This window comes from Engraulis encrasicolus, chromosome 24 (assembly GCF_034702125.1).
Source record: "Engraulis encrasicolus isolate BLACKSEA-1 chromosome 24, IST_EnEncr_1.0, whole genome shotgun sequence".
Lineage (NCBI taxonomy): Eukaryota > Metazoa > Chordata > Actinopteri > Clupeiformes > Engraulidae > Engraulis > Engraulis encrasicolus.
Genome location: NC_085880.1, coordinates 8914677 through 8929585, shown reverse-complemented (window position 1 = coordinate 8929585; position 14909 = coordinate 8914677). Strand labels below are relative to the sequence as shown.

Sequence of the window (14909 nt, the reverse complement as noted above, 5' to 3'; positions counted from 1 at the left end):
GACAAACTTAAAACAATATTTTCCGAAATAATTCCAGTAGTTCGTAGCAAGTAATTTTGAACGTGTGTGTGGTCTCTACTTCATTCGAATGGGAGACGATTTTGAAAAGGCAAACTACTTAGGGTTGCTTGAACTTACAGAGGCTTTTTGCAACAACATCCACACTTCAGAAACACTTCAGTCCATCACAGTAACACATCACATGTGGCCACGGGTGTGAGAAATGAACATGGATTATGAAAACAACAGAGAAGACCAAGCACAATAGGTCAGCTTCCAGTCTCTTGCACACGATTATGGCATGCAGTCTGCCTATTGAACTCCCATGCAGTAGAGTAGACACACTCACACGCACACTCACACACTTTCTCTCTGTATCACTCTTTTAAGCACACACACACACACACACACACACACACACACACACACACACACACACACACACACACACACACACACACGCACACACGCACACACACACACACACACAAACACACACACACACACACAAACTAATCTCTCTCTCTCTCTCTCTCTCTCTCTCTCTCTCTCTCTCTCTCTCTCTCTCTCTCTCTCTCTCTCTCTCTCTCTCTCTATCATGCATACGCTTTTGCACACACACACATGAAGTCACTTTCATTGTAAAGCGGAAATCAAACAACCACACAAGTGTAAGCAAACCCACACACACAGACACAAAGACACGCACACACACAGAAACACGGACATGCTCCCACGCCAACACACCACAAACACAGCATGCACGGCTGGAGGGAGCGCCCACCGCTGAACATTGCTGTTCCATTTACCTCTTCTGCACTGTGACGGTAAATCTTTTTCTTTCGCTTTAAACTACCAAATAGGCCCTGGCAGCGCCTCCAGAAGCTTTTACAGGCAGAAGAGTGAGGCTGAGACTCGGCAAGCTGAGGAAGGGAGGGAGAGAGAGAGAAGAGTGAGAAAGAGAAGGGAAGAAGGGAAGGGAAGGGTGAAGAAGACCAAGAGTGGAGAGCGGTGGAAGTGAAGAAAAAGAAGAGAGCATGGGAAGAAGGGAGGGAAGGAGAGAGGGAGAGAGAAGAGTGAGAAAGAGAAGGGAAGAAGGGAAGGGAAGGGTGAAGAAGACCAAGAGTGGAGAGCGGTGGAGGTGAAGAAAAAGAAGAGAGCATGGGAAGGAGGGAGGAAGGAGGCTCAGCAGGCTGAGGGAGGAAAGGAGAGAGAGGGAAAGAGGGTGAGAAAGAGAGGAATGGAAGGGCGAAGACCAAGAGTGGAGGAGGTGAAGAGTGGTGAAGAAAAAGAGGGTATGGGGGCAGGAGGGGGGCAGGGGGAAAGGTGCTGGGAAAATGGACTTGTACAATAATAAGGACGGAGGTAAGGCAGAGGTGATGGGAAAACTGGTGGTTGGATTGGAAAGTGGCTTGGGCAATAATAAACGTGGAGGCGTGTGAGAGAGCCTGGTGCTCTGGAAGCAAAACATTGGCGATGGGTGGCTTACTGCAATAATGTATACGGAATCTTCTAGTCTGCCCACTTTTACTGCATATCGTGTGGACTTATGTATGTTCACTGAATTGTATTATTATCCAATGCTATTCAAATGCACATATTTCAATATATGTGTATATATGTGTGTGTGTGTGTGTGTGTGTGTGTGTGTGTGTGTGTGTGTGTGTGTGTGTGTGTGTGTGTGTGTGTGTGTGTGTGTGTGTGTGTGTGTGTGTGTGTGTGTGTGTGTGTGTGCATGCTCATACAGTATGTGCACAGTGCGTGTGTGATGGGTTTTGCTTGCATGTGTACATGTTACGTGTGCCTATGTGCATAATATGTGCATGTGTGTACTCATACCCTGTGTATGGGCTCAGATGACCTGTCCCCCTGCTCTCCGTCTGGCCCCTGCACCTGCAGCTGACTGTCTCCAGTGTTGTTGAAGCTGAGGATGAGGTTCACCGTGCCGGGCTGCGAGGGCGACCCCGGGTCCTTCAGCACCAGCAGCTGGGGACTGGACTTCTCACAGGAAGTGGACGATGGCGGCCCATCCGTGACATCACTTCCTGAGCTGTGAGTAACACTGTTCATCACCTCGTAGTTGTTTTCTGTGACATGATGTGCCTCTGGGGTTTGGTCCTGCGAGGCACACGGGGGTGCTGCTGAGGAGCTGTCTGTTCTGAGCCTGTCTTGGGATGCTGAGGTACCTGGAGTGGGGCCCTCAGTATCGGGTTGTCCAGGGGTGGCCTATAGGACGACATAAATCAGGGAAAGTTTCATAAATGTTAATGAATGAATAAATTATACCCTAGGAATGAATGCAAGTATCGGTGACACCGTAATGCATGTTTGACACATTATTACCCTAATATTACATTATTAGACATCTGTTATCATCTATCTATATCTAAAACATTGTTAATATATAATACATATAATAATATAGCAATACAGTGAAAACGTAATTATCCATACACACAGCCAAACCATACACAAACATTGCAGCCAGTTAAACATGAAAATGAAGTTGCCCTGCTGCCTTTCGTTTGTAAGCAACGTACCTTTTTTACATATAACTGGCTTGCAATGTTCTACAGTGTAGTTATACAGTAGGCCTATATCCACTTATCCTGGCACTGAGAGCCCATTTCTTTCTGTACCTGTGGTGATGAAGAGCAGACAGTAGCCTCAGTGTAAATGGCATCCTCGTCTATCTCCGTCTCGCTCCTCCTCTTCCTCCTCTTCCACTGGGCCTTCTGGGCCCTCCAGTGCACCAGGATCCATCCCAGCATGCTCCGCAACTCCTCCATACGCTCTTTGATCTGCAAGATGCATCATGGGAAATTGAGTGCATGTATTTTTATGTAATAAAAAAATCCAAAATAAACAAACAACACACCGTCCTGATTGGGGTATGGGAGTGCAATTATTTAAAAGTAATATACGTACATACCAGTATGTAGTACTTACGTATATGTATACTGTATGTATATGAAAACACAGGACTGTAAGCATTCATTTCACTGAAGGGCTAATTGCCTGATGAGGGTCGAAACGTTGTTCAACAAGAACAGCGAAATGGTCAGTGTGCGGGAGTTTCTTCAAGTTGTCTGCTGAGGGGCTAATAAATCAACCTTCTAACTTCATATTATCGGAACCCTTAAGGATTGAGGTTCACTCTGCCTTTTTACCATAAAACACCCTGACTGTATTATAATCCAGGTCTGTAGTACTCAAGTATTTACTCGAGTCCAGACTCGACTCAAGTCCATTATTTTATGGACTTGGACTTGTCTCCGACTCTGTATTGTTTGGACTCTAACTTGTCTTGGACTTGGACATTGGTCTTGGCAAATTAGGCTTTTGAACTCGCACATTATTGACATTCATCCTTTTCATTGTTTAACACTGACCGACATGTGACTTGGACTTGACTTGGACTCTAATCTTTTTGGACTCTGTCTTGTCTCGGACTCGAACCTCTTTGGACTCGGGCTTGTCTCAGACTTGACTATTCTGTCTTGGACATGTCTTGGACTCTATAAAGGTGGACTTGACTACGGCCCTATCTCATCTCTCATCTCTCATCTCACCATCTTGGTCAAGTGATGCTCGGAGTCAATGAGTTTCTTGGCCGCGGCGGAGAGTTCATCGAACTCCTTGAACTTCTGCTCGATCTGCTGGTCCAGCATCTCGGCCACGGGTAGGGGGTTGTCCTTGGCCTGGTGCTTGGCACTCTCCGAAAAGATGTAGGACCTCGTGTCCTCTGTCCAGGATCTTTGGTGGGAAAAAAACGGAGCAAGCATTGAGTAAATCTCTGTCTCACTTTCTCTTGTCTCTTGTCTCTGTCTATCTCTCTCTCTCTCTCTCTCTCTCTCATTATTTCTTTCTGTATGTATCTTCTGTATATAACTTTTCACTCTTCTCTTTATCTTCCCCTCTATTTGGGTGTCCTTCGTTCAGTATCTTTCGGGGTGAAGGAGAGGGGAAGATTCAGGAGGAGGTTTTAGCGGCGATTACAAATGGGGGAATGAGGTAAACGTGTGTGAGAGCGGCTATGTACACACATCCAGTGTGAGATTCACCAGACGTGCTGCCTGCCTGCCTTCTCCTCACGCGTTCCCTTCAGTTACATCAACAAGCACAGACAGCAGCACACACACACACGCACAGACACAATCGCAAACACACAACTGTACACCCTAACAAACACATACGAAACTGCACACTGCACGAAAAGAGGGATTTATGTCATTGCAGATGGCAGTAAACGTTGCACAAATTTACTGTAAGTGTACGTAGACAGACAACACAGGAAAAAATGGGGTGTCAAAATTCCAGTGAATTTCAGTAAATGTTCTTACTCCTGATTGAGTATTTCTAGCAGTGTGGAGAGAGTCAAATCACTCCAACACAGTGGAGTTCCAAAGTCAGTGTGAAGTTCTACAGGTGGCCAGTGTAATTGCAACTCTACAGTGAAATTATTTCCTTACATTCAAATGTTGGTTTTCACACAATACGGAGTAGAATTGACTCTGACCATGTTACACTGACAGATTAAACTTAACACTCAGACGTTATCTGAAATTAAGTTAATGTCAACTCTCGAAGAGCTATATTGACACCCCAATTTTTAATGTGAAGCATGAATGCACATATGTATGCATACACACGCACGCACACACGCACACACACACACACACACACACACACACACACACACACACACACACACACACACACACACACACACACACACACACACACACACACACACACACACACACACACACACACACACACACACACACACACACTGCATTCTGTGCACAGGCTGTTGAAAACCCGTTGGATCTGTCATGCGCAACTTGTTTGTATCAGTCATAAATACAGACCCCTTTCCATGCATCCCCTACATAAAACACATTACTCAACAGGCCATAACAGGACAGTTTGTTCCTTTTGTTTAGCGCGGCGCTTAACCTTTGTTGATGTATTGCCCCATGACACGGCTAAAATAGCATGACTTCACCGCCTGAACGCTAACAGAATGGAACAAAGGTTCAGTCGCGCGCTCTCTCAAGCTGCCTCTCATTCTCTCTCTCTCTCTCTCTCTCTCTCTCTCTCTCTCTCTCTCTCTCTCTCTCTCTCTCTCTCTCTCTCTCACACTATCTCTCACGCTATCTCTCACTCTCTGTCTCTCCCAATTCTTTCTATTTTTCTATCTATTTTTTGTTGTTGCTATCCACTCTGTAATTGTCCATCTCTCTCTCTCCCTCTCTCTCTCTCATGCTATGCATTTCTCTCCCTCTCTATTTCTCTCCATCATTTAATCTCTCCCCACATCACTTGACCTCCCTCCGTCCCTCCATGTATTTCTTCCTTCTTACATCATGCCCAGGTAGTTCAGGAAGAAGTCCCTCAGCTGCCCGAACTGCCGCAGCCTCCGCTGGTTCCCCTCCATGTGATTCCGGAGCTCCGCAGCGGCACCCAGGGTGGCCTGCACCTCTGCCCCCAGCACCAGCAGCCTCTCTGGGCACAGCTCGTCCAGGCGAGCGGCCAGTCTCTCCATGGCCTCCACTTCCTCCTGGAGCTCGTTGTGCTCGGCCTGAAGAGTAGAGTTTAGCATAGGAGAGATACTATAATTAATCCTGAGGAAGGTTTGTAGAGTTGGAGGGGGGACGTGCACACACGCACGCACGCACGCACGCACACACACACACACACACACACACACACACACACACACACACACACACACACACACACGTACACAAACACACAGCAGCTCTCCATCACAACATGCAATCATTGTGGGCCTATTGCTGTCTTTCGTCCTCTCTTCTCTTTCCCTCTCCGTCTCTCTTTCTCTGGCCCTCTCTCTCTTTTTTTCTGACTCTGTGTAAGAGAATGATTTAAGCACTTACCCAAGTATGTGAGAATTCGGTACATGTGTGCATGTGTGTAATTGTGTGTACATGTGTAATGTGCATGTCTGTGTAAGTGCGAGTGTGTGTGTGCGCATGTACATGTGTTTCTCTAATGCGTGTGCACTGTATGACTCAATGTCCCTCTTGGAGCATTAGAGCAAGCGTATCCAGGCTCAGGAGCGTTTCAGTGTATACACGCACATACACGTACGCACGCCTCCATAGCTTTGGGAGTCCAAGGAAAAAACATATGCCTTGCATATGTCCAGGGCTCGGCTCGGCTCGCCTCGCACACTTCTCGCATGCCTGACAGCTTTTTGAAGATGGTAATTAATGGTGTTATAGGCTCTATGGTGGGAGTGGCCAGGACCCAAGTCCAATCTTATGCCGTGCCCGGGACAAAGTCATTTGAAATGGCCCCCCACTGACTCAATACATACAGTACAATGTAATGAGGACCCGATTCTGGGCCCCCCGTTCTCCCGTGGCCTGGGACACCTGACCTATGTGTCCCCTCCATCTGTTGTCTTCCCTGATTGCAGAGCTTCACAATGCTTCTTGACTAACCTTTAGGAGGAGGAGCAGTGTTGTGCAGCGAGGTGCAGGGGTGCAGTGCAGATTGGCGGATACTTGTTCCATGACTGCACTGCGTTATTTTGGTATTAGCCATGAGGTCATCGCTGCTCTTCAATGCTATCGTGTCCAGACAGATGTGTGTGTGTGTGTGTGTGTGTGTGTGTGTGTGTGTGTGTGTGTGTGTGTGTGTGTGTGTGTGTTTGCACGTACATGTGTGCATGGGTGTGGGGGTTTGCATGTGCTTTTGTTTGAGTGCATGCGCTTGTGTGTGTATCTACTGTATGTGTGTGTGTGTATGTGCGTACGTATGTGTATGTGTGTATGTGTGTGTGTGTGAGGCAGTGCGTGTGTGCCTGTTATAAACAGAACAAAGCCCAAATATGACTCATACTGCCCCCCCCCTCCATAAAAAACCTCCCACACAAGTACACACTCTCTATCCCGCACAGGCTCTTTGTTATAAACACAAACAAACATGACAATTTACATGGAAAAAGAGTGCGCAAGTGTTGTCCTTTAGCGCATTTGGGTGGCCCAATAAAACAAAGGTATGTGTTTCTGTGTTTGCCGGCTCTATTTATTTGATTAAAACCCTTGCAGGCTGCAAAGCATGGGGGTCTGTGAGTGTATGCGTGTGTATGTGTGTGTGTGTGTGTGTGTGTGTGTGTGTGTGTGTGTGTGTGTGTGTGTGTATGACAGCAAATGAAAAAGAGAGTGTGTGTTCGTGTGTGTGTGTGTGTGTCCGCGCATGTGTGTGTGTGTGTGTGTGTGTGTTCGCGCGCGCGTGTGTGTGCGTGTGCATGTGTGTGTGTGCATGCATGTGAGAGTGTGTTCGTGTGTGTATGTGTGTGCGTCCGCGCATGTGTGGGTGTGTGTGTGTGTGTGTGCATGTGCATGTGCGTGTGTGCATGCATGTGCGCGTGTGTGTGTGCGTGTGTGTGTGCATGCACATAAGCGTGCACATGTGCGCGTGTGTATGTGTGAGAGAGAGAGAGAGCGTGGGGGTCTGCACGGCTGTATGAAAGCTAGGGAACACAACAGGAAGTGAGAGCCGTGGGATAACACGTCGAAGCTAACCACAAAACCCAGCGGAGGCCTGTCTGTCGTATAGTGTGTGTGAGAAAACGGCCTCGTTTGGTTTCGTACTAGTCCCAATTACACCGACGCAGCTTTACAAAGCCATTGTGCGGCTGTAATCACCGCGCTCGCTGGGCCAATAACTCTTTTCGTGCAATTGTGATTGTGTTTATAGAGGACGGGGCCTGGGCCTAACCGCCTTTTCCTGCCACGATAACCTCCCTTCCAACACATCCTCCGAACACAGCGCAGGGCAGCAGACACAGGCTCAGAGGTGTTCCTGATTATTCACTGAGCCGACGTTTTTTTTTAGATGTGGTTATATTGTGTGTGTGTGTGTGTGTGTGTGTGTGTGTGTGTGTGTGTGTGTGTGTGTGTGTGTGTGTGTGTGTGTGGTGTGTGTGTGTGTGTGTGTTGTGTGTGTGTGTGTGTGTGTGTGTGTGTGTGTGTGCGCGCTCATGCATATTTTCTTCCCTCTGTGCGTGTGTGTGTGTGTGTACATGCGTGTGTGTGTGTGTGTGTGTGTGTGTGTGTGTGTTTGTGGTGTGCATTATTGGTGAGTGCATGTGTGTGTGTGTGTGTGTGTGTGTGTGTGTGTGTGTCTGTGTTTGTGGTGTGCATTATTGGTGAGTGCATGTGTGTGTGTGTGTCCTTGTCAATGTGTGTGTGTATGTGTGTGTGTGTGCGTGTGTGTGTGTGTCTGTGTTTGTGGTGTGCATTATTGGTGCGTGCATGTGTTTGTTTGCTTGTTTGCCGCTGACATAACTGCTGGATGACGGAAGGCTTTTATATCCTCTGGAAAATGTTGCTACAGCTGTGGATTTGGAGCTGAAACAGCAACAGAGACCAGGGCCGCTGACTCCCTTGGCCAGGCCCAGGACAAAATCATCTGAGAGGGCCCCCCCACCTATTACATACAATATAATAAGGAACCAATTTTAGCCCCCGGCTCCTCTGAGCCCAGGACAGCTCACCCCTTTGTCGCCCACTGTGGGCTTCCCTGACAGCATCAGCAAGAGCAACGTGGCTGATATAAAAAGGGGCCTGTGTGCGGTGTGTGGTGCCTTTTGGTGAATAATAATAATGTGCTTAGGAGAGCATTAGGGCATGGAAATAAAGAAAAGCTTTCGGAGATCTTTTCCATAAACTTCCATTATTAGACATCTTGGGGTTTCAAATGAGGCAAAGGTTAAACACCACACTGCCATCTGTAGGAGTGCCATGTACTGTATTGCTTTTCACTGCTTCATTATTAACCGTACATTTTCACTGCTTACTATTAAACATGGATTTTCACTGTTTGTTTCCACTCTGCCATGTAGACAAAGCACAACAAGTACACAATGGCACTAATGTCAATGTAAAGTAAAGGCCTTTCAAGCAAAAGAAAGTACTTTTTATGTCCTGTCACTCTACAGGTATGAAGGGGAATTGTGTCTCAGAGAGAACTACAGTGCGGAGCACACATGTGAAATCTGCACCAGGCTGTTTAAAAGTGGTTACCGCTCATGGAGGATTGAAAGTGCTTTTCACTATGTTACAGGTTGAGCACTGAAACTAAAGTAAACTTTAAAAAAAAACATTATTTGAAGGATTATTAAAGATTATTTGAATGTTGAAAACAACTACTTGGTGTTGCTTTAATTCAGAGAAAACCGCCTACAGGTTCAGCTGTTTATCCTACCTGCAGTAAGTGAACACCTGTCTGTCCTGCAGGAAACACCTGTCTATCCTATGTACAGGTACGTGAACACCTGTCTATCCTATGTACAGGTACGTGAACACCTGTCTATCCTATGTACAGGTAAGTGAACACCTGTCTATACAGGTACGTGAACACCTGTCTATCCTATGTACAGGTAAGTGAACACCTGTCTATCCTATGTACAGGTAAGGGAACACCTGTCTATCCTATATACAGGTACGTGAACACCTGTCTTCCGTTTCCTACCTGCACATACAACCCCTGGCAAAAAGTATGGAATCACCTGTCGTGGACGATGTTCATTGAGTCGTTTTATTTTATAAAAAATAGAAGGATGAAAGATGCGACACAAACCTCAAGTCATTTCAAAGTGCAACTGTCTGGCTTTAAGAAACACCAAAAGAAATCACAAAAAAACATTTGTGTTAGTAAGTAATGGTTACTTTTTTAGATCATGCACAGAGAAAAAAAATATGGAATCACTCCACTCTGAGGAAAAAAATTATGGAATCATGAAAAACAAACCAACAAAAAAGCACTCCAAAAGCTTTTTTTATACCACTTTTGGATTTTAGAACAACTCACAGTCTCTGAGGCATGGCATTTACGAGGAAAAAAACATTCCCTTCATCATTTTTGCTCCATTTTATCTCTGATTACAGTGCCAGATCATCTTAACGGATTGGAGCCTTGCCATTGACCATGTTTTTCAAATTTCCACCACAGATATCGTCTTGGATTTGAGTTCAAGGCTTTTTGTAGGCCATGACTTGACCTTATGTCTTTATCTGTAAAGAATGTATTCACAGGTTTTGCCAATGGACAGGTACATTACCATTTCGAGAAATGATTTCATCATTCCGAAGCATCCTTTCAACTAATTGGATCAGAAAATTGTCAAAATTTCAATATAAACTTGAGTATTTATTGAAAAGGCATTGGCAACCATCTCCAATCACCTAAAGCAAATGGGCTTTACATACAGTCACGGATATCTGAACTTACACATGCACCCAAATTGGAAAAACAACAATGCAATGGCCCAAAAAAAGCATTCAGACAGTTTGACTGGATGAAAGTCTAATTAATTGATTAATTGTGAATCCTCTTTGAACAATTTGATGCTGGAAATGTTGTCTGGTGCACTTATTACATGGGGTTGATGAAAAATGAAAATGAGGATGACTAATGAAAACGTACAAATGTCCACCGTCATTGACAATAGCCTATGGGGCTGCATGTCAGGTGAAGGCACTGGGGAGAACATGACGGCATTACATTTTCAATAAATGCACAAGTTAACATTGTTGTTTTGGACACTTTTCTTATCCAATCAATTGAAGAGATGCTTGGAGATGATAATCTTTTCGTGGGATGTTAATGGATCTTTACTTGTCATACTGTAAAATCAGTGATGTCATCCATTGAAGGAAAAACATATCGTCAGCTTACAAACAGTCTGGACCTCAACCAAATGAAAATCTGAGGTAGACGTTTAAGAAAATGATCCATGACAGGGCTCCAACCTGTAAAGCCAATGTGGTAACTGCAATCAGAGAAAGAGTGAGTAAAATTGATGAAGGGTACTGTTTTTCATCCATTAATGCCATTCCTCAGAGGCTGTGGGTTGTTAAAAAGCCCAGAGGTGGTGCAAAAAAGTCTTGAAGCGTTCTTTTGTCTGTTTATTTTTCATGATTCCATTTTTTTCCCCTCCGAATCGAGTGATTCCATATTTTTTCTCTATGCATGCTCTAAAAAAGTATCAATTACTTACTAACTTAATTGTTTTTCTTGATTTCTTTTGGTGTTTCTTAAAGCCAGACAGTTCCCCTTTGAAAATGACTTAAGGTTTGTGTCATATCATTCATCCTTCTATTTTTTATAAATTGAAACAACTCAATGAACATCCTCCACGACAGGTGATTCCATACTTTTTGCCAGGGGTTGTACAATAAGCAAACAACTTTGTGTCCTGTACAACTACTAAGCTCAGTGACAACCTACAGTATGTTTCCTATATGCAGCTGTGTCTCTCTCTCTCTCTCTCTCACACACACTCTCTCTCGCTCTCTCTTCAGCTTAGTATTTCCTACCTGCAGCTGCGTCCGCTGTTCCTCCAAGCCCTCCAGGCCACTCCTCTCGGGTTCGCACCTGACGGCCATCTCGCTCTCCCTGGCCGTCACCTCCTGGGCCAGCGCCAGCGCCCGCTGCGTCTGCTTCTCCACGCGCACACGCACAGCGGCATGCTGGGAAAATTAAGGGAAAGCACAGTTTGAATGACATGCTGGTACTGCATGTAGTAAAGATCTGTCAGGAAACTGCATGTCATTACTAGTGTGTGGTCCAAAATGATTACTACCATGAAATTACAGAGAAATTACCAAGTGAAGTGTAACCAGAAATTCAATGGGTTTAATTAACAGGCATTCAGTGTGTCCTTGTTTGACCTTTGACCCTGGTACTGAAGGTCATGGTCGCGTTGCCCCTGTAAGTCCCCAGCATTGAGTGATGAAGAGAGCTCTCCCCAATCATACTGGAGGAGGACGGAGAACTCTCCAATCGATGTCTCCTGGTCCTCAATTCAACAGGTATCCAGTGTAATAATGATTTGGTGCAGTCCCTGGTATGTCCTACCCATCCCATCTCCTTAACCATTAGGCCACGGCTGCGCCATCAATCACTTTTTAATTGTACAGGTAGCCAGTGTGCCATTGTTTGACCTTGGACCCTTGCATTATGCCCAGTGTTGCCATATTGCGGTTTCTCGCCCAATTGGGCTGCTTAGGATGGCCGTCTGTGGGTGAAAATGGCATTTAGCAGAAAAACCCGCCCAATTTTTGGCCATAGAAATCAATAGAATTGGGTGGGATTTGGTGCTTCCAGGCAGGTTTCGAACATTTTTTGGGCTGGAAATCATCAACCTCATCTGGCAACCCTGATTACGTGTCCTACCCGGCTGAGCAGCTCCTGAATGGCCTGGTCCTGGCAGACGGAGCGGCCCCGTTCCCTGGCCGTGTCGTTCAGCATCTCCACAGCCTCCCGCAGCTCCTCCACGGGGTTTCCTATGGGCTCCAGCAGGGGCACGCCGCCCCCTCCAGCCGGCATGGTCAACAGGGACGGCTCCGTGTCGATGTCACTGTGCAGAGGCTGGTAAACATAAACAAACAAACAACAAGCAGATAAACAAGAGCAATCAGACATGGCAACCTGCCCCCCCCGGCCAACTTGGGATGTGTGTTGTGCAGTAAGTAAAGTGTGACTAAAACACTGACTTGGTTTGTACATAAATTGAAACACTACAGGCGACAAACACCTCCAGGGAAAAGGTATTAAATGAAACACACACATACACGCATGCATGAAAGCACACGCACACATGCAAGCACGCACACACGCGCACACACACACACACACACACACACACACAGATAAACACACACAAAGTTTTAAATAATCGACACACAGTCACAATGCATTGTCTGGAAATGTTATCAGCGGTACCATGTTTTTATACTTCTAATGCTTCAAATTTGCATTTGTAGAAACTTCAACTCTCACAGAACCGACAATGAAAGACAATGAATCTGGCATGACTCCCAAGTGTGCTATTTGTGTCACAGGATCATGATGTCATGAATAAAAGACAAGCTGCTCTTAGTCTCGGCCTGCATGTTTTCTGTGTCACCTCAGCGCCACAAACTTAATTAAAGTCATTCTGTTACTATGGTACCAATGCCAAAACAGGCCAAGTGTCGTGACACTCTCGGATTACACCAAATCACATTTATTCAATGAAGTTGAGAATGTTAATCTGGGTTGCCCGAACAAAAAGACACATTGAACCCAGAAAATTGCTTGTGGCATCGGTTCGGATTATACAGTAGGTGAGGTTAACACTGGTAACAGATGCCAAGGTGTTGAGTTGCTATGATCCCACAGACAAACAGCACGAGTGTCTATCAAACCAAATCAAATCCACCTACTGTAACATTTATGAGTACTCCAATTTTTCATGATGCATGTCAGGCAGGAGGACATGCTGAATGGAGACTATGGTCCTCCTGCATGTATTACAGGTGCAGTGTCACCAAGGTGAAAAAACAGGTCAAGGTTGTCCAAGGCCCAAGGGAGAGGGGTGGCCCAGAATTGCATCACCCCGACATTGTATGTAAGGAGGTGTGTGTGTGTGTGTGTGTGTGTGTGTGTGTGTGTGTGTGTGTGTGTGTGTGTGTGTGTGTGTGTGTGTGTGTGTGTGTGTGTGGGACTTTATCCAGGGCCTGCCCAAGACGTCAGCGGCCCTGTATAGGTGTACATGTTCTTTTGCCATTATGTCCTAAGTCATTGTCTTTAGCGGAAGTGTGAACTTAAACGTATCCATTCCAAGGCATTGCATTGAGTTTATAGTGCAAACAAGAGAAGACCATTAAGGTCCTTGAAGCCAGTCTTGAATTGGAGGGGAGGTATCAAGGGTCTGTCCTGGATTGGAAGAGAGCTGTAGGCATCAGGCGTCAGTCTCGAGGTCAGAAGTTGAAGATTGTGGAGTGAAGGTTTGTTGGTGCTCATGTTTCCCAAGCTGCTGTAGCGTCCCCCTCTCCATTTCCACACACACAAGCACACACACGTGCACACATAAACGGACACACACATGCACACACGCACGCACGCACATGCACACACACACACACACACACACACACACACACACACACACACACACATACACACACAAACACGCACGCACACCTACACACACAAACAGACACACAAACAGCCACACGCACGCACGCAAGCAAGCACGCACACATGCACACACACACACGCACGCTCACCTCTCCCAGGCTGCTGTATCGTCCGCCCTCCAGTTCCACTCTCTCCAGGAATTCGGTGAGCATGCGCGTGTCCTGCAGCTCGGAGCTCTGCTGAGTCAAGGCGCTCTGCACACTCTGGTATCTAGGGAAACACAATGGTATCCAGGGAATCACTCCGGTATCCAGGGAAACACACCACACCACAACACACCGCACCACGTCACCTAAACAGCGGTTAAGAACACCTCATGCCCAGACCTCGGACGTTTCCACGCACACTCCACTCGTACGTGGGTGTGTGCAGCCTCACGTGTATTTTCATATGCACACACACACACACACACACACACACACACACACACACACACACACACACACACACACACACACACACACACACACACACACACACACACACACACACACACACACACACACAGTTTTGTCAGAGAGAGAGAGAGAGAGAGAGAGAGAGAGAGAGAGAGAGAGAGAGAGAGAGAGAGAGAGAGAGAGAGAGAGCAAGAGATGTGAGCTCACATGCACAACCAGACACACATTCTGTATGAAAGCACTCTATTGTATTGTAGAGTCCCCCAAACTACAAAACAGCCTCATCCTTTTCTTTTCCTTCCCCCAAAGTAGTAATATACTCAGTGAGTCATTCTCATTTTAGGCCATATCATATGAAGCAGAGACACCCAATAGCACTCCATTAAAACATGGTTGGAAGGGGGAGTACAGCACAGTGAAGTGCAGTGCAATGTTTGCAGTCTTTGGCTACAGGGGCGCTGGCAACTTTTCCGGGCCCAAGACAAAGTCATGTGAAAGCCCCCC

The 14909-nt window shown here is 46.1% G+C and overlaps 1 protein-coding gene across 3 annotated transcripts in view; it reads right to left on the bottom strand.

Moving 5' to 3' along the window:
* LOC134441198 (nucleoprotein TPR) overlaps positions 1-14909 on the bottom strand; it is a 72464-nt gene that overhangs the window by 11898 nt on the left and 45657 nt on the right. For all 3 annotated transcript variants that reach the window (XM_063191392.1, XM_063191394.1, XM_063191393.1), the window contains exons 17-23: positions 14097-14217; positions 12220-12414; positions 11361-11513; positions 5370-5587; positions 3573-3756; positions 2640-2801; positions 1840-2226 (exon numbers count right to left, since the gene is read on the bottom strand). In XM_063191392.1, coding sequence (XP_063047462.1) covers positions 1840-2226; positions 2640-2801; positions 3573-3756; positions 5370-5587; positions 11361-11513; positions 12220-12414; positions 14097-14217 — 1420 coding nt within the window. The remainder of the gene's footprint in view (positions 1-1839; positions 2227-2639; positions 2802-3572; positions 3757-5369; positions 5588-11360; positions 11514-12219; positions 12415-14096; positions 14218-14909) is intronic.